Here is a 20,498-nt window from a genome sequence, read left to right on the forward strand (position 1 = left end):
AGCTCTCGGAAGAAAAGAATCACACTAAGCTCAACAATACATGTAACAATATACAACAAATTCCCTATAAACCAGGAAATTGTTAGAATAACTCTGTAACAGACTCAACCACCTGCCAGCTTACTATGAGCTTTAACAGTTTCAGTTAGAGGTTTCTCAACATTCCCCCTCAAGCAAAAAGGAGATTCAGTGACTTGAAGCTTGTCTCTAAATCGAATGAACCTCTCCACTGAAAGTCCTTTTGCTATAACATCTGCAATTTGTTCAAACGTTGGGATATATCTAATATCAATTCGCTTCTGAATCACTAATTCTCTCACAAAGTGTACATCTATCTCTATATGCTTCGTTCTAGCATGGTGAATTGGATTTGCTGCAAGTGAGGCTGCTCCAAGATTGTCCCACCAGATTATTGGTGTATATTGAACTAGTATTTGCATTTCCTTAATGAGAGCATGTAGCCAAACAATCTCAACACCAACATGAGCTAAAGCTCTATATTCCGATTCCGTACTTGAGCACGCTACCACGGTCTGTTTCTTGGAACTCCACGAGATCAAACTTGGACCAAGTTAGAAACAATAAGCACCAGTAGACCGTCTATCTTCGGGACAACTTGCCTAATCTGCATTGGAGAATCGCTGGAGCGTGAGTGCTTTGGCTGTACTTGCTTTGAAACTAACTCCATGTGTTGCAGTGGACTTCAAATACCATAAGACCCTCTTGCAAGCTTGCCAATGTGTTGTAGTTGAAGACTGCAAAAATTGACTCAACTTGGAGACAAGATAGGTGGTATCGGGTCTAATGATAGTAAGGTATTGAAGTGCTCCAATAATGCTCCTATAGATACTAGGATTAGCCATTAGTTCCCCCTCACTTCAAGACAGGGTAGTTCGAGGAGATGCTGGAGTAGATCAGCCCTTAGCGCCTGCCATGTTGAGTTTGTGAAGAAAATCAGCTATTTTATTTGGACTGCGAGAGATAGATGCCAGTGGGATCTCTATAGGCTTCAATGCCTAGAAAATAGTGCAAAGAACCCAGTTGTTTGAGAGAAAAAGTACCATTGATATCATGCACAAGCTTGGTGATAAGAGAAGAACTTGTTCCTGTGACAAGAATGTCATCTACATAGACCAACAGCAGCAAAAGTTGAGAGCCATGATGGTAAATGAACAAAAAAATATCAGCCTTAGAGGGAACAAAACCCCAAACAAGAAGAGCAGACTTAAGGCGATAAAACCAAGCTCTTGGAGCTTGTATAAGACCGTAAAGAGCCTTGTTAAGTTTGCACAAATGATGAGGATAAGAGGGATGAACAAAGCCTTCAGGTTGTGTCATATACACCGTTTCTTCAAGGACTCCATTGAGGAACGCATTGTTCACATCCAATTGTTGAACATCCCAACCATAGTGCACAACAAGAATAAGAATAATGCGAACGGTGGCCGGCTTAATCACAGGGCTAAAGTTTCATAATAATCAACCCCTAGAGTTTGATGAAATCCTTTTGCTACCAAGTGAACTTTGAATCGCTGAATAGTACCATCCAGATTGAATTTGAGCTTGAAAACCCACTTATTACGAACACTGTTAAGCAAAGGACTACGTGGAACTAAGTCCCAAGTGTGATTAGCCACAAGAGCATGATATTCTGATGCCATAGCTTGCTGCCAATGGGGATCTGTCATAGCTTGCAACACAGATGTAGGTTCTTGAGGTCCCCCTACTACAAAAACACCAATGATACTTTTTTTTTAGGACACTCACCTAGATACGCTCACTTAGATGCGAGTCGCAAGAATCCGCGAGTCCTAAAAATTATGTGTGTCCTAAAAGTTTGAATTTTAAAAAAATTTAAATTCCCTCCAACTTTTTTAACTAAAATTATGAGAATGCAATCCGAGTCCCAAAAATTTTTATATGTTTTAAAAATTTAAATTTTAAAAAATTTCAAATTCCCTCCAATTTTTTTAACTAAAATTACGATAATATTTTTAGGACTCGCAATGAAAACTTAGTGGGTTCTAAAATTTGAATTTTAAAAAATTTCAAATTCCCTCTAATTTTTTTAACTAAAATTACGATAATATTTTTAGGACTCGAAGAATGATTTTAGGACTCACATTCCGAGTCTTAAAAACTTATGTGTGTTCTAAAAATTTAAATTTTAAAAAAATTTAAATTCCCTCCAATTGTTTTAACTAAAATTACGATAATGTTTTTAGGACTTAGTGTAGAGACTCAGAAAAAAAAAAGTATTATTTAAAAAAAAAAAAAAAAATTGTGGGTGGGACCTACCTGAGTAAAGGAGTCAGTACTCCTATTTTTTTTTTCTTTCTTTTCTTTTCTCTTCTCTCTCTCTCTCTGAAACATCTTCTTCTTCTTCTTCTCTCTTTTTCTTTTTCTTTTCTTTCCTTTGTTTTCTCTCCAAACCAGTCGCGGCCACAACCAGTCGGACCACCGCCGGAGCGCCATTTTCGACACGCGCTAGTGCTGCAGCTTCCCCGACCGACGATGACGGCAACCCCAAAGTTTGGTGACCATCGGAGCAAGGACGCCTGTACGACCACTCCGAAGTTTTGCCGTCGAAACTTTGAGGTGACTTTCCGGCGAACTCCGACCACCATTCAGCGAGTGGGTGGTACCGTTGGAATCAGCATCGTGAGAGGATCGTCGCCCACTAAGTCATTCCGGTCAACTCTCCATTTTTCTCCGGCGAGATTTTGGGTATCTTCACCCCTTTGGAAGCATTTTTCGGCGACACCGGAGGTCATTTGGGCGAAGGAGCTGTACTTTCGTGATGTACTCATCGAGAGGATCGTTTTAATAAATGTCATGCATATATTCGTTGACGTTTCCAGTACCGCCACCAACCGCTATTGTGCACCGCTTGGGTGAGGTTCGGAACTTGAAATTTTAAATATGGTCATATTATATGTCATTGGACACAATTTTGAATAAGGAATGCTATGATGATAATTGTTTGCTCATTTGGTGCACGTAGGAAAAACGTGATATTAAAATCGGACTAAATCATTCTAAGATCATCGTTAAGCTTAGGAGCGTCGCTTTGGGCTCGAATGAAATTCTATAGAGGTAGGGACTCAACTAGACTATTGGACTTATTTTACTCGTATTAAATTGCATTCAACATATTCCAATTTTGATATTTATAAAATGTTTGAAAAATTGAAAACTTAACCTACATGTTTTCTGATTTGTTCTGAGGGCACTGAGTGCCAAATATATATTTTTGTTCACTTATTTATGCAGGTTATGATTTTTTGGTTTATTCAAATGTAGCTGTTATGCTGCCCAATTTTCTAAAATATAAAGGGAATATGTTTCTTTCTTTTCATGTTTACCTGCATTTGGTTATACCGATGAGAGCCATAGTGGTCATGATTGGTGCACGTTGTTGTTTCACGACCTAGTCTCTGTGTCATCATAGGTAGATCAGGTGTCCACTCACCTGTAGGTGTAAAGACCTAACATCTGTATACAAGAAGTGTTCTGAGCCTCCCCTTGTGGTGGTTATCAGGTCCGGCTACCCGGTTTAGGATGTTGGATTTTCTATGGTGGGTAACGGGAACTAGGGATCTAGTGGACGGTGTGATGTGCACTTGTAGCTATGCTCTTATGATTATTTTTGGTTTCTCTATTTTGGTTTATACATGTTGATGTATGTTTTGTTTTCAAAGCTAACCATGCAGGGGTTGTATTAAACTTTTGGGTCCTATGTTGTTAGTTGTTTACCTACTGGGCTTTATAAGCTCACCCCTATCTCTCCCATTCCAGGAGCCTAGTAACGTGAACGTGGAAAAGATGGATTATCGATGGAGTCAATGTGTTTAGCCTATTTCTAGTTCGTGTCATTGTCTTATCTTTTGAGCATTATATATGTATTCGACTTCGAATCTAATGATCGGTATATCTGAATGAGCTATGAATTAGTTAGGGATGAGGAATGGTGGATGCTAAGTATTATTTTGGGTGTTTATGACTTATTAAATTTAACTATTTGGTGATTACATAACTGTGTGAATATTATTTTTTTAGGTATAATGATAAGTGATCATACTTTTATTACTAATATTTTTATATATAATTATAGGATTTATTTCATTATTTTAACTTATAATTATAGTACGATTTAATATAAATTAAATGATCATTTATAAAGACTATTTTTCAACGAGGGTCAAAGTTTGACCTTTGACCACCCAAGTTATGGATATTACAAATCTACCACGGCCTAGGGCTCGGGTCGTGACACTTAGAATGCTTTTAGGACTCGCATTGCGAGTCCTAAAAGGTTATGTGTGTTCTAAAAATTTGAATTTTAAAAAATTTTAAATTCCCTCCAATTTTCTTAACTAAAATTACGACAATGTTTTTAGGACTCGCATTGTGAGTCCTAAAAACATATGTGTCCTAAAAGTTTGAATTTTAAAAAATTTCAAATTCCATCTATTTTTTTAACTAAAATTTTACTATTTATTACTTCACAAAGAAAAATAAAACACAACAACCCATTCTCTCTCTCTCTCTCTCCTTGATCTCTTCCCCCATTTCTCTCTCTATCTCTCTCTCTCACGAGCTCCACAACCAAGCCACGGACGGCGGCACTCCGACCACCCCTCTCCTACACGCGCCGACGCAATGGACGCAGAAGGTCGGCGACCTTCGACCCCCGCGAGCCCAGCCCCTCATGCGCCGCCCTCCGCCACCTAAAGTTGTTCGAAGTCGCGGTGGTGCTATTTTTCCCAAACTCTTCCGAGTATTTTCCGAGGGCCTCGAGCCACCCCGACCCAAACGAACACCATCAATGCATTCCTTGTGCTTTGGGAATCAAAACCCACTAAATGATTGATCATTTTCCCGAACCACCACCGTGGGGTGGTGGTGCCGCCGTTAATGTCGGAGCTCCGGCGTGAGCTTTGGCTATCAATTAATTTTTTTAAAATTAAAAATAAGACTTTTTAGGACTCGCATTGTGAGTTCTAAAAACATTCTTTTAGGACTCGTGTTGGGAGTCCTAAAATCTTACTTAAAGGCACTCAATGGTATTTTTTAGGACTCGCAATGCTAGTCCTAAAAAACCTTTTTTGTAGTAGTGACCACTTTCCACAGAAAAAGGATGCTTTGTGACAGTAAGATCTTTAGGCTTTACAATACCATAACTTACTCATGTTTGCATCCCATGAGTAGACGTTGCAGCAGGTCGATAATGAGGAGGAGCAGTAGACAACGAAGCTTCTTGAGGAGATAAGGATGCAAGGGAAGGAATGGGTGCTAGTGCTTCAAGAGCATTGGCAGCAGGAGGTGAGTGAGTGCGCTCATCAGCAAGAGGTTCCTCGGAAAAATGAGCAGCAAAAGTAATAGGCTCTATGGATGGAGCACGCAAAGGAACTATTTGAACCCAATGGGACAGCATCAGATTGTGACTGATCAGCTGAGGATGAGGAAGGCGCAGCAGCAGGAATGGGCTCAGTGGGAGTTGAATAATTGTCATTATGCATAAACCTAGTACTTAACTGAGAATGCAACTTCAAAGCAAAAGTAGGACGGTGAGTACTAGAAGGAAATGCATGAGAAACTTTAGACTGAGAGAACAACTCATTGTGAGGAAAGTCAGACTCATTAAAGACACAATTTCCAGTGACATATACACGACCAGATGGATGCATACATTTGTACCCCTTGTGATCTGACTATACCCAATGAAAAGACATTTACAGGAACGAAATTGTAGTTTTTGATTATTATAGGGACGCAAATGAGGAAAACATGCAGACCCAAACACTTTGAGGAAATTGTAATCAGGAGACTCATGAAACAAGGTAAAGAAAGGGGACTTACCCTTTAAAACTGGAGTTGGAGATCTATTAATGAGGAAGACAACAGTATGAAAAGCCTCCCACCAAAAATGCAAAGGCATGGCAGCTTGGGTAAGTAAGGTAAGACCATTTTCCACTATGTGTCGATCTTTTCTTTCTACCCATCCATTTTGTTGATGAACGTGAGGACAAGGTTTGCAAAAAACAATCCCATGTTGGGCTAAAAATGAGGCAAATGGCTTAAATTCACCCCCCCCCCCCCCAATCACTCCGAAATATTTTAATAGGTAGCTCAAAGTATTTTTCAACTTGAATCTTAAAGGTTTGAAAAATAGTGAGTGCTTCAGACTTGTTTTTAAGTGGAAAAATCCATGTGTACAAGGTAAAATCGTCAAGAAAGGCTATGTAACATTTATAGCCATCTGTAGATGCAAAAGGAGCAGGTCCCCATTAGTCAGAATGAACCAATTGTAATGGTTTTGTAGACTTATTTTCATACAGTGAAAAAGGAAGCACATGACTCTTACCAAGTTGACATGTTGGACAAAATGAAGAGTTGTTATTATTATGATGAACTCGAGTGGTACAACCAAGCAACAAAGGAGACAACTGAAGTAAAAAAATTTAGCTAGGATGGCCAAGGCATTTGTGCCAAGTACAATTATCATTTTTTACAGACTGAAAACAAGTAGGATTGGGAGTTTTATTACACTAAGATTGACCACTAGACAAACAAAAAGGTTGTCCAGTAGACGACACCTTAGACAAACAGCAAGATGACAATGTAGATAGAGAATAGAGCCCATCCTTAAGTTGGCCTTCCAGAAGTAGCACCCATGTTTCCTTGTCCTTGACATATCATGCATCAGCGTGAAATTCAACATAAACACCATTGTCAACAGTTGGTTTTGAAATATTAAGTAAGCTCTTTTGAATATTAGGTACACAAAGTACATTACGAAGCCTCAAAGATATATTAGAACAAAGTGGATGAAGACAAGTAGAACCAGTATGTGTAATAGGAATGACCTTACCATTGCCTACCATCAGCTTTTCCAGTCCACAGTATTCATTGTGAACACTGAGGTTGGATAATTCAGTAGTGATATGGTTTGTAGCACCGCTATCAGCATACCACGTGGAATCGGCAAGGGACTTTGGAAGTAAGAAACGCAGCCTTGTTGCTACTCTCTCTAGAATGATTAAGACTCCTAGCTAAAACTTCATCATCATGCTGATACCAGCAAGTGACAGCTATATGGCCTGGTTTGTTGCAGATCTAGAAAATTGGCTTCGAGGTATTGCCTTTATAAGATCCACGAGCTCTTCCCCTTCCATGAGATGCAGGAGAGCCATGGCCACGACTCATGCTAGATCCATGACTTTTGGTGGTCAAAATTGGCTGACGGAGCTGGAAGATCCACAATCAGAATAGTTGACCACTTTTGGAGTCGATTTTCCTGACTAAGAAGCATCAATTGAACTTCTTGCGGGTTCAGCTCTGGTTTGCTTAAGATGATGTTAATGACCCCATCGTATTCCAATGGTAGACCGTTGAGAATGTTGAGAATCAGATCCTCTTCCGTCACACGGTAATTGGCAAGTAGTGGAGTGCCCGAGATACTTTCCATTTGTGCACAATACTCAGAAATTGAGCTGGAGCCTTTCTTGGTTGCCTGAAGCTGATCCTTGAGTTGCAAAAGCCTCGCCTTGTTCTTGGAAGAGAACAAATTCTCTAGGGCACACCAAGCCTCATGACTGATCTTGCACCTAACCACTTGGCTGAGAATCGGAGGAGTGAGAGAGGAGAGAAGTCAGCTGAGAAGCAATTGATCCTCGCGAGTCCATAGAGTGAACTCCAGATTGTTAATCGTGACCAGTTCACCTTTCTCATCGGTGATTTGGACTGTGGCAAAGGGAGGGGATTGTGTGTCAAACACATAACCCTCAAGATCATATCCATGAATGGCTGGAACCAATTGAGCTCGCCAGGAGATGTATAGTTGAATTTGTCAAGCTTGATTGAGACAGTCGCACTGAGAGTGGAGTTAAATGGAGAGAAGGAGACTCGAGATCTGGAGGCGTTTGCGGAGGAAGAGACGGTAGCGGCTGCAGAAGAAGAGGCTGATGCAGAAGCAGAAGTAGACGCCATGGATGGCTGGAATCTGATACCAAGTGAGGAAACTCGAGAAAAGAAAAACAAGAAAGTAAAGAAGACAACAAATGAATCTGAAAAGCTCTCGGATGAGAAGAATCGCGAGAGTGAGCTCCTTTATATATACACTAAGCTTAACAATACATGTAACAATATACAACAAATTCCCTACAAACCAGGAAGTTGTTAAAATAACTGTGTAACAGACTCACCCACCTGCCAGCTCACTATGAGCGAGCTTTAACAGATTGAGTTAGAGGTTTCTCAACATTTACAATATATAACAAATGATTGATTTGGAGATATATTTGTCAACATATAATAATTTCACAAATTTTCATGCATGAATTATATGTGAGTATGTTCATTTTTTTTACTTCATATAAAAACATGATTAGTCCTTAAACAGAGCAGATGAAAAAAATTAAAAGATAATAATGAAAGAAAAAACCATTTGTAATGTTTTAAAAAAAATTGCTTTGCTTGTTTTTATAAAGAAACACAACTTTATTTATTCAACGCTATTCACACCTTTTATTTTTCACTAGCACTCATTTTCATTAATCAATTATTATCAAATATATATTTTGATAATTGGACATAAATTTCCTTTTTAAATATTAAGAAATAATAGAAATTTATTTTTAGTACAAATCTAAAAGGACTAATGTACGCCCTGGATTTCCCACGGGCTGTTTAGCAGGACGATCCTCGGACTAAACATGATTTAGCCCGAGGCTCCCACAGGCCAGAGGCTTTATCTTCAGGACGGGCCCTTTCTAGCTCGAGGGGGTCCTGTTTCCAGCTCCCCCTTGTTGCACCGGGAGCTGGGAACAACATCCGACGACCACTGAAGGATCAGCTCGGGTTATGGATTGCTCCGGTAGCGAGCTTCTCAGGAAGCTCTGACCCTATGGGAGGTCAACACGCAAGATAAACGTGCATAATCCTGCCATCACGTGTCCGATATCCCCCTGACTTCTCGGACACGCCGCAGGAACGTGCGTATTCAGACACCCACGGATGGGTTGGGCCGTGCGGCCCATTATCTCCTTCCATACTGATTAGACCACACTTGTGTGTCAGGTTTAGGAAGTAATCATGAATATCACAGACTTGATATGACAAATGGTAAGGTCACGGGATGACCTCCCTACCAATTTCCAGGTGCCTTCTCCTATAAATATGGAGACCCTGGGAATTGATAGGGGTTGGAAAAAATAGTCTTGTAAGAACTATATATTTCGTAAACCAATTACCCAGAAAAGATCAATAATATTGACTAGTGGAGTAGAAGGATTTTAACCTTCGAACCACTTAAAAAACGTGTTTAGGGTCACCTAGTTCTTCTCACAAAGATTTCATATCTGCGGCGGTTCTACTTTTAAGTACTAATCTCTTTCTCTTCTTCTCTTAATTACCTGTTGCCGAAGAACCGCGTCAACAACTAATATATCACTTTATATATTAACTAATTAATGATTTTTAAGAATTTTTTTGTTCTAATTTTAATTTTCTTTCAAGTTTGAAAATTGAAGAGTTTGATTTTTACTAATAAATTTTACTCAAATTTTATTCTAATAAGGATATTTCTTTAATTTAAATTATTTGCATCAATATTTTTTCTTATTTTAAATTAAAATTGTGGTTAATTTTTCATTTTTAAAAACTTGATATTATCAATTGAGACTGCCTTATATGTTTTAGTTTTATTTAATAATAAATTATAAAAGTAAAAAAAATTAATCATTATTGAGTAATTTTGTACTTAAAAAAATTAAATAGTATGTGAATAGAAGTTTTTAAAATTTATTATAGATTTATTTAGAAAAGGTTGAGGACAGGGAAAGAAAAGTAGGTGTACATAGAAGCATCCCTAAATGTCACTTTATACGTAAATTTGTTCTCATTGGGCCTCTCTTGTTGTTTGTGAGCAACTTTGGAAACAAATAGAGAAGCAGAAAGGGAGAGAGGGTGCAGAACCCTCAAATGCCCACCAAGTATATAGTTAAAACCAACTTTTCTTTTCCAGACTTTTTCTATACTTTCTATTTCCTTACTCTAATTCTTTCGCCAACAACACTTTATCTTCTTTCTATCTTTCAATTGGTAGCAATAAGTTGTTTTCGACTCTCACCCACAACGATTGACAAGTTAGTTGAGTTGGCACCCAAGCCCAACTAGACTAGCTGAGCTTTAAAGGCTTCTCTACCTTTTTCTCTCTCTTTCTTTCTCTCGTTATTATATTATTCTATCAGCCAACCTCTTTTTCTTCTCACTTTCTCTCAGTTAGCAGCAGTGAGTTGGCTTCGGCCTTCCACCAAGTGTTGGCATCTCATTTGCAAGAGATGGCTCTGCCAACTAAAAAATGGTGTTAATGCAATGAGACCTACTACACATGCAGTTGTTTGTTCTGACTAAGGCTGTTAATTTTAGTGAATTGAAAATTTGTAAACTAATGTTGAGTTGGATTTTGATGGTTTGTGAATTTGGGATAAAGAAAATATTGATGATTTGTTATAGTAGAATATTTGATGAGTGGTAGTAGTGGATAGAGAGTAATGATGAGTTAGGATATTATAGTTGATGTTGTTGAGTGGACAAGTGAAAAAATTTGGGTTTGGAGGAGTAAGGTTTATGTTTTAGAGAGTAAAGGATAGTAAAAAGTAGTAGAATTTTATTGATGGTTTGTAGTTTCTAGTTATATCATTTGCTACCCATGATGGGGTATTTATAGTGGCTTGCCCACTTTACATTTGTAGCTAGAATTACTTGTTCTCAAGCATAACTAGAAAGTTCTAGACTTAAGTTTTTTAGAAATGCTTATAAGAAATTCTAGAGTAATCTTGTTCTACAAATATCTAGAAAATTCTAGAGTAAAGTATTCTACAAATGTCTAGAACATTCTAGAGTATTCAAGAAATGTGTAGCAACTTCTAATACTCCTCATTGGTACACATTTCAGTAACTCTAATCATGTCTCATAGTAGTTCGAACTTTCCTCTTGGTAGTGCCTTTGTGAATATATCTGCCAACTGTTCTTCAGTCTTACAGTGCTTGAGTTATATTCCTTTGTTTGTTTCAGCTTCTTTGATGAAATGATACTTGATGCTTGTATGCTTCGTTCTGCTGTGAAATACGGGATTTTTGGCCATTGCAATAGCTGATTTTCTATCGCAATTGATCTTTGTAGCTTCGTCTTGTGATTCTCCCATGTCTTCAAGTATTCTTTTCAGCCATATAGGTTGGCTTGTAGTCATTACTGCAGCAATATACTCTGCTTCAGCTGATGATTGCGCAACTGTCGCTTGTTTCTTTTATGCCTAGGAAAATATCCCTGATCCAATTGTGAAAGCATATCCTACGTACTTTTCATGTCGTCAATTGATCCTGCCCAGTCACTATTTGTGTAGCCAATGAGTTTTGACTCTTGCGTGACTCCATACCATATTTCGTAGTTCTTTGTCCCTTGCAAGTATCTTAGGACTCTCTTGGCTGCTCCGTAGTGAACTTGACTTGGACCATGCATGAATCTTGATAGGAGACTAACTGCATACATAATGTCTGGTCTTGTAGCTGTCGGATAGAGTAAGCTGCCAATTAAACTTCTAAACTTCAATTCATCTACTTTTGGTGAGTCGTCCTCTTTCTTGAGAGTTTTGTTGTTGTCTAGTGGAGTTGATATTGTCTTACATCCTTCCATTTTGAACTTCTTCAATAGTGTCTCTGTATACTTCTTTTGTGAAATGAAGATCCCATCTTCTTTTTGAGTTATTTCAATCCCGAGAAAGTAGTACATGAAGCCCAAATCAGTCACCTCGAAACTCTTCATCATGCCTTCTTTGAATTTTTTGATCATCTTCTTATTGTTGCCTGTATAGATGATATCATCAACATATAGAGAGACAAAAAGTATGTCACTCGTACCTTGAGTCTTGATGTAGAGTGTTCGTTCATTTTTTCTCCTCCTGAATCCTTGTTCAGTGAAGTAGCCATCAATCTTGTTGTACCAGGCTCGTGAAGCTTGTTTCAGGCCGTATAAAGCCTTTTTCAATCTGAGAAATTTGTCTTCTTGTCCTTGCACCACGAACCCTTGAGGTTGCTCTACATATATTTCTTCATCAAGGTAGCCGTTAAGGAATGTTGACTTTACATCTAGCTGAAAAATCTGCCATTTCTTTTGTGTGCTTAGAGAAATTAAGGCCCTTATTGTGTCTAGTCGTGCAACTGGAGCAAATGTCTCATTGTAGTCTATTGCATGTTGTTGTGAGTATCCTTTAGCGACTAACCTTGCTTTATGCTTTTGAATCGAGTCGTCTGGGTTGAGCTTTGTCTTGTAAACCCACTTGACTTCTATAGTGTCTTTGTCTTGTGGATGATCTACAAGCTCCCAAGTCTCATTCTTCTCGATCATCTTTATTTCTTCATCCATAGATTTTCTCCATACTTCTTGTTGTTGAGCTGCTTCGAAGCTTTCTGGCTCCATAAGCGCTAAGTTTCATGTATCGTAGATCTCTTCTAAAGATCTCGTTCACAGTGGTGGTGAGTCTGGCGGGGATTCCATGACTTGTGCTGGCTCCTCCGTGGTTGGTTGAGTTGGAACATCATTTTGATCAAGTTCTTGTCTCGGTAGTAGAGGAATGTTGACAGTCTTTTTTTCAACTTCTTCTGTCTCCCAATAGTATGTCACATCTTCATCAAATTGTACGCCTTGACTGATTATGAGCTTCTTTGTTCCTAAGCTATAGAGTCGATAACCTTTTGATTGAGTACTATAGCCTAAGAAAATTCCTTTCTCAGTCTTCTCGTCTAGCTTGCCTCTTTTTTCTTTTGGAATATGGGAGTAGCATATGCAACCGAATACTTTGAGATGCTTTGTTGATGGCTTTCGTCCACTCCAAGCTTCAATCGGTGTCTTATCTTGCATAGCTTTGGTTGGACATCTGTTGAGCAAGTAGACTGCAGTGCTTACTGCCTCTGCCCAAAATCTTTTTGGAAGACCCTTCCCCATGAGCATAACTCTTGCAATCTCCATAATAGTTCTGTTTTTTCTTTCAGACACGCCATTTTGTTCTGGTGCGTATCCAACTGTGAGTTGATGCTCCATGCCTTCTTCTTTGCAGAACTTGTTGAACTCGTTAAAAGTGTATTCTTTGCCTCTGTCACTTCTTATTGTCTTGATGTTGCGACCACTTTTTTTTTCGACACGGGTTTTGAATTTCTTGAAAATATCGAAAATATCGCAAAAAATAAACCCATGCCATTCTAGTAAAGCCGTCGATAAAGAGAATGAAGTACATGTTTTGATCATTTGACGGAGTGCGCATAGGCCCGCAAACGTCTGTGTAGATTAACTCCAGTGGCTCTCCAAGCTTTACCGAATGGAAAAGGTTGTCGATGTTGCTTTCCGAGCATGCACCCTTCAGAGACAGTGTTGAGCTCCTTGATTGCTAGGAGGTCTCGCATCATATTCTTCTGCTAGAGGATCTTTAGCCCGTGGAAATTGAAATGTCTGAACCTTCTATGCCATAGCCACGATTCATCTGCTTGCGCTTGCATTGCGACATTGCTTGCGTATCTCCATTGTAAAGGAAAGCATCTATTTTCTTTCATTTTTATCTTTTCAATTTTAAAGTATTTATCTTGCTTGTCATAGATTGTGCAAAAATCTCCTTCAAAATGCAAAGAGTACCATTTTTCAATCATTTGTCCTACACTGAGTAGGTTCTGATCGATGTTGGGTACCAAGAGGACATCATTGATGTATCTCTTGCTTTTTCTGGTGTCGGTGGCAATGGTGCATTTTCCAATTGCTTCCATGAAGTCACCATTACCAATCTTAACTCTAGTCTTGGATTTATCAAGACTACAAAATATGCTTTCATTTTTTGTTATGTGATTATTGCAACCACTATCAAGATACCAAGTATATTTTTCTTCTGATGCATCTTGGCAAACATAGAAGAGATTATTTTCATCATTTTTCTCTTCTAAAAAATTAGCTTGATGGGATTTCTTAAACTGACAAGTTTTTTCAGTGTGGCCAAATTTTTTACAATTTTGGCACTGAGGTTTTCCTTTAAACCAACAGTCTTTCTTCAAGTGATTTTTTCTTTTACAAATGCCACATGGAGAATACTTGTCGTTATTTTCTTTTTGTTTTTCTTGATAATTCCTGCTTTTAAAATTTTCAAGTGATTTTCTCCCATCAACTTTAGATTTTTGAGACCGCAGATTAATTTTAGACTGAAAGGCATTTTCAGTCGAATTTTCATTATGCCTTTCTCGCCTACTTTTGTATGCTTCGAGAGAGCCCATTAATTCAATTAGTGATAGAGTATCTAAATCTTTTGTTTCTTCTATCACAGAGATTATTGCATCATATTTTTCTGTACAATAAATTAATAATTTTTCTACTATTTTCTTGTCATAAATTATTTCTCCATAGGCTCCAATTTTATTTACTATTTCTTTTATTCTATAATAGTAATCTTTTGCAGTCTCATTATCCTTCATTTTAAGATTTTCAAAATCTCTTCTAAGCTTCTGTAGTTTAGCAGTGCATACCTTGACGGTTCCTTGGAACTCCTCCTGCAACGTGTTCCATACTTCTTTCGCAGTTGATGCGCCCATAATCTGTGGAAATATATTATCTGCCATAGCTTGCTGCAAGCAGAATAACGCTTGAGAATCTTTTTGTTGATTCTCCTCCATGACCTTCTTTTGATTTTCCGAGAGAGACAAAGTGTCTTCCGGAATAGTAAATCCTACCTCAACAATTTTCCATAAATTTTGTGATCGAAAATAGGTCCTCATTTTGATGGACCAAAAATCATAGCTTTCTCCATGAAAAATTGGAATAGGAAGAGAAGAGCGGCTGGATTTGGTATTCATGATGAGTAGAAAAGATTACGCCCAGCGTTGAGATCAAACCTGGCTCGGATGCTACTGATGGTTTGTGAATTTGGGATAAAGAAAATAGTGATAATTTGTTATAGTTTAGAATATTTGATGAGTAGTAGTAGTGGATAGAGAGAATGATGGGTTAGGATATTATAGTTGATGTTGTTGAGTGGACAAGTGAATAAATTTTGGTTTGAAGGAGTAAGGTTTATGTTTTAGAGAGTAAAGGACATTAGAAAGTAGTATAATTTTATTGATGGTTTGTAGTTTCTAGTTATATCATTTGCTACCCATGATGGGGTATCTATAGTGGCTTGCCCACTTTACATTTGTGGCTAAAATTACTTGTTTAAGATCCTTCTTTTACTAGAAGGAATATTAACCACACAAATTTATTTATTTTTCAAGCATAACTAGAAAGTTCTAGACTTAAGTTTTCTAGAAATGCTTATAAGAAATTCTAAAGTAATCTTGTTCTATAAATATCTAGAAAATTCTAGAATAAAGTATTCTACAAATGTCTAAAATATTCTAGAGTATTTAAAAAATGTATAGCAACTTCTAATAGATTTGAGTGCTTAGAATTTCTAGTTTATATGATTCTGTTCATTAATGGTGCCCTCAAGTTGATCTCGAATAGTTTACGTTTGCTCATAACTGCCTTTCACAAATAATTTGATGGAAGATGTCCTTTTTCAGTTTCGTTGTTGTTTTGGAGATGAGATTTTTGCTATATATATATTTGTTCTGTGGCTGCTGCTCAATTTTGATCTTTTTACTTTGAGTTTCTGTTCATTTGCAGGAGAAAGGATGTGCTGGCTGCGGATCAGCGGATCACTAAGTTGTGATTTTGGATTGGTTGTGGCTGTAGTGGTATTGAGAAGCCTAAACTCATCCGGCAATAATGCATTTAAAGGAACGAGAAAGTGTACTTCTTTCTCGTATCTTTTGTATTAAAAAGTGATGAGATAGTCTTTCTTCTTATAGATAGACATTATTTGTAAAATGTGACATTTCTTCAATCTAAAAAGTGAAGGGAAAGACTTCTTTTGTAGTGGTAGTTAATACTTTTTAATTAATAAAAATAGTTTTCTTTCAAGACTACAAAATATTGTCCACTTTTTTTTTTTATATTTAAGTTTTTTGTTTTTAGTCTGTTGAAAAATATTGCTGACTACAAGAAATATATATACTTACCATAGATGCTAGTGCCGATGCAACTAAAAAAAATCCCAATACGGTCCTTCTCTTCAAGACTTTCCTGAGTTTTCGGGTACAGGCACCACGCCATTTCGGAGCGTCCAAATATGGCTGCCAAATAGAGTGGTGTCACCCTTTCATTACCTCCACCTCTAATTGTTGCCAAACGTGGGTTCTTCAGGAGCATGATCGTAGCCACTTGTACGGCCCCTGTAGCCACGGCCGAACAAAAAGCTGTGTTCCCTTTCTTGTCTGTGAGCTCTAACTCTTCCTCTGTCATCACTTCCACCAACTTCTCCACGAAGTGGACGTGCTTTGTTCCAGCAGCGAAGTGGAGGACATTTTGGCCTCCTTTACAGATACTTGCAGTTAACAGTCTCGGATCCTTCGTTAGAATTGCATTTGCAATTTCCCATTCACCTTTTAATGCAGCTTTATAAAGAGGTACACCAAACGCCAAGTACATTCTTCTAACTTCTTCTGTGTTTATTTAGTGTTAAAAAAAAGTAGCATGAGGAATAGTATTACTAGTTATTATGGTATAAGTTATAGTAAGCTTAATTGCCATTATAATTTTAGAGTACTCATCTCAGCTAATACTCTTGCTAATATTTGAAATGCATATATTTTAATCTGAAACGGGATTAATATTTTGCTTACGATTGTTTCTGAGCAAATGATCAGAAGAAGAGTAACGTGGTTGAGCTGAAGATATATCATTAATGTGGATAGCATTTGCAGTTCCATTTATTGATGGAGCAACAGCATTAATTCGCTTTACCATTTCCGCTCCTTCGTCTCCATGTATACGAAGAACTGCCGTCGAATTGTGCAAATTGGTTCCTTCCATTGATACTATACGAAAAGGCAATGATCATTAACACATTTATATATCATTAGATGTAAATGAAAAATATATATTTTATCAGATAATTCCATGAATAGGGATTGCATCCTCCTCAATCTAAATACACTATTCCTTTTTTTAAAAAAAATCTAAATACACTACACAAGAAACATACGATTCTCTGTCCATTGTGGGTTTAAGAATTATGAGCTTCACTGAGTAAAAGCAACTCTCACCGTAAGGGAGTTTTTTTGCAAGAATTAGAGTGATTATTAGGTTGCTACCTCGTAGTTAATAAGATGAAAAAGAACCAACACTTGCTCGTAGTTAGTAATATGAAAAAGAACCAACACTTGCTCCAACGCCATAGCCATCGACACCCAATCTTCTCCATGGACCCATGTCACCAATTGCAAGCCCCAAAGTTGGAGATGGAAGTCAGTGTCTTTCTATGCTCATGTGGGCTTGGGCTTGTGTGATCATGTATTATAGTTGCTTATTTGGTTAGGTTTTACAAGGATCACTATAGTGTTGAAAAAATTAGAGAGGATGATCTAATTAATCTTCCTAATTTCAGATAACTTAATCCTATTGAAAAATTTGGGACAATTTTATCTTATTCAATCCATATCTCTTAGTATTTTTTTAGTAAAAAAAAATCTACTTTGCTATAAACATATACTTTCTTCTAATTTACTGTTGGCTAATGATCAACTCATTAATTCTTCAATAGTTTTTCTCTTATATTTTGTAATCCAATATGTTGTGCGTGTTTTCACCAGAAGACACATGAGATTCGTTAGAGGAGTAATTAAGCTCCTCGAGTGCTAATGAGGTTTCGTACTATGGTTTGGCCAGACGCGGATGTCTCCAAGTGAGGCAACGCCCCGAGGTCTATCCTCGAGGCGCAGATGTCTCAAGACGAGGCCACGTCTGGTGACCCATCTCCACAGTATGGATGTCTCTAAGTGAGGTCATGCCCCAATGACCATTCAAATGGTCATCGCTCTCTTCATTCACCAATCTCCCAAGTCTAGGATTCTTGTCCTTAGATCTAGAGTGGTTGCCAGGTGTCATTCGTCATAGCTATGACCCACCAGATCATCTGACAACTTTTGGTGAGCCTCGATTAGTGGTGTTGAGTTCGTGCCCCCGACAATTGACATTTCCAACAACGACGCCTGACATGGGCGAACGCTCCATATCCTGACATGGTTAGATACATGTTCCCCATAAAATTGGTGGCAAATTTCTGCAAATGGGCCCCGTGCAATCTGCCTGGGATAATGGTCTTTGTTAGTGCCTCCATATGTAATTAGTTAGTCGTTTACTCCCCAAATAATGGGAGAATGTGTTTAAAATGTTCATTAAGGGTATTAATGACCTCGACCTCTATAAATAGGCCTAGGGTATCTCCTTGTAAAGGGTTCTGGATTTTTTGATAATTAAAGCATTGTAAACTCAGAGCAATATATACGCTGCCTAAGACTCCAATGAAGCTTGCTCAAACAAGCTTCTAACTCACTAATATCAAAGACTCATGGACTATGGCTCTTTTATAGTCTGAACTACGTAAAATCTCTGTGTCATTTCCTTCTAATTTCTGTCAAATTCTTAGATTAGGTTGATAGCGAAAAAGACAGTCAACACAATCTAATTCTATCCAAATGTGAACTTAGTGAATTAGGACGAATAAGAGAAATCTTTATGCTAACAGTTATATCTTTCAAAAGGATTCGAAAGATGTCACCCTACATCCATACTCTTACAAGATTCAATGTAAGAATAATTTGCATCGAAAAATACATTAGTTTGACATGGAATTGCACTTTAATACCTAAGTCTTTTTTTTTACGAATAAAATACTTTCAATTACACTTTTTGGGAAGCACGTACAAGGCAACATGTGATTGGTTCATGTTATTTATTATTTATTTAAAAATTCATTTAAATTTTCAAAAAGAAATAAAAAATGATTTAAAATATAATAAAAATTATCTGTAAAAAAAACTTAGGTATTAAAGTGTAATTCTGTGTAAAACTAAGGAATTTTCAACCCAAATTACCGAGAAAAAATGGAAATTTACAAAAATTCCTTAAATTTAAAAAAAAATACTAAAAAATCAAATTATGATAAAACTTACAAAAATTCGAAAGGGGATAATAGTAAATATGTAGTTATTTTAACAAAGTTTACAAATTTATAACAATACAATTTTATTCTATCAAAAATTTAAAAATTTGTAACTAAAGTTTACAAGTTTGTAACCATATGTTATAATTTTGTAAATAACATACTAAATAGAAAATTATTACAAGAATTGCAGAAATATTACAAACGGTTATGAGTACTTTTGTAATTTTTACAAAAAAATAAACTTGTATTTTTTGTAATTTACATTGATATATATATGTAATTTTTCCAACAAAAAAAACACCCTATGATCAAAATTCAAAAAGTAATAATTTACTATAGTCATACTTGATTCAATGTCAACCATCCATTTGAACACAACCCACATCTAGGGATGTAAATGGGGTGGATCAGCCCCGCCCCGTTAAGGTTTTTGATGTGGGTCGGGTCATATCTGCCCCGGATGTGATGGAGTGGGTCAGACCTAACCCCGTTAGTTTATTTTTTTTTTTTTCTTTAATAAAAGAAAAATTAGTTTTTTTTTAAAAAAAATGTTACAATATAAAAGAAATGGCAAAAAAAATCTGTCATATTAGATAGAAATGAGTTGTCCAATTTTTTTTATAAATAGTATTGCATACTAAAATAAAATTTAATATACTTCAAAACAAAATATTAATTTTTTCTTCTATCTCTCTTAAATATATTTTGTTTTATTATATATATTTGTATTGTGGATCATCTTAAATAATGGTGGTGGCAATTTTTTTTTTAAATTCTTTAATTACAAAAAATAAATAACAATACAACTGGATCAGCATGATCTACGTTTTCGGCCCGCTTATTTCGAGATAGGTAAAAGTGACATGAGACCCACCTTTTCTTTTCTTTTTTCTATTTCTTTTTTAAGACAGCATCATACCCACATTGATAGATGGAATTAAGAGACCCACTTTTTGTTTTATTGAGAATTATATGATATGAGACCCACTTGACAGGTGGAATTGTGATTTCATTTAAAAAACGTTTTGAATTTGAAAATTTCTGTAAATATACTATTTTATTTTTTAAAAGGCTGTAAATATATTATTGATAGAAGTGAAAGTATACGAAGCCTCCTCTCGAAAAAGAAATATTATATGGAGCGAAGACGAAGACGAGAAAGAAAGTAAACAGGCAATTAATAAATATAAAGGAAAAAGTGAAATGAGCGGTCATTATCTTAGAAGAAGAAAACTGAAGAGAGAGGGAAAGAAAAGCCAAGCTCATCAAACTCCAGACTGCAACTTTGGAAAGAGAAAGGTTTAGGGAAGGAGAGAGTCAAAACAAGAAAAGATTGAAAAAGAATAGAAAAAAAAAAGTAGATATTAAAATAAACTTAACTGACTACACAAAAAAGAAAGTTTAATAAAAGGTTTG

The 20,498-nt window shown here is 36.8% G+C and overlaps 1 protein-coding gene and 1 long non-coding RNA gene across 3 annotated transcripts in view; both read right to left on the minus strand.

The window, feature by feature from the left end:
* LOC133800921 (ankyrin repeat-containing protein NPR4-like) overlaps positions 1 to 20,498 on the minus strand; it is a 39,554-nt gene that overhangs the window by 2,651 nt on the left and 16,405 nt on the right. For both annotated transcript variants that reach the window (XM_062239033.1, XM_062239032.1), the window contains exons 2-3: positions 16,759 to 16,953; positions 16,096 to 16,578 (exon numbers count right to left, since the gene is read on the minus strand). In XM_062239033.1, the coding sequence (XP_062095017.1) occupies positions 16,096 to 16,578; positions 16,759 to 16,948 (673 nt within the window). In that variant the 5' untranslated portion in view covers positions 16,949 to 16,953. The remainder of the gene's footprint in view (positions 1 to 16,095; positions 16,579 to 16,758; positions 16,954 to 20,498) is intronic.
* Positions 20 to 9,698, minus strand: LOC133800923 (uncharacterized). Its single transcript, XR_009876657.1, has 2 exons — positions 6,875 to 9,698; positions 20 to 6,689 (listed from the first exon to the last, which is right to left on the minus strand). It is a non-coding gene; the product is annotated as an uncharacterized LOC133800923 (long non-coding RNA).

The sequence above is a fragment of the Humulus lupulus genome, chromosome 9 (assembly GCF_963169125.1).
Source record: "Humulus lupulus chromosome 9, drHumLupu1.1, whole genome shotgun sequence".
Taxonomy (NCBI): Eukaryota; Viridiplantae; Streptophyta; class Magnoliopsida; order Rosales; family Cannabaceae; genus Humulus; species Humulus lupulus.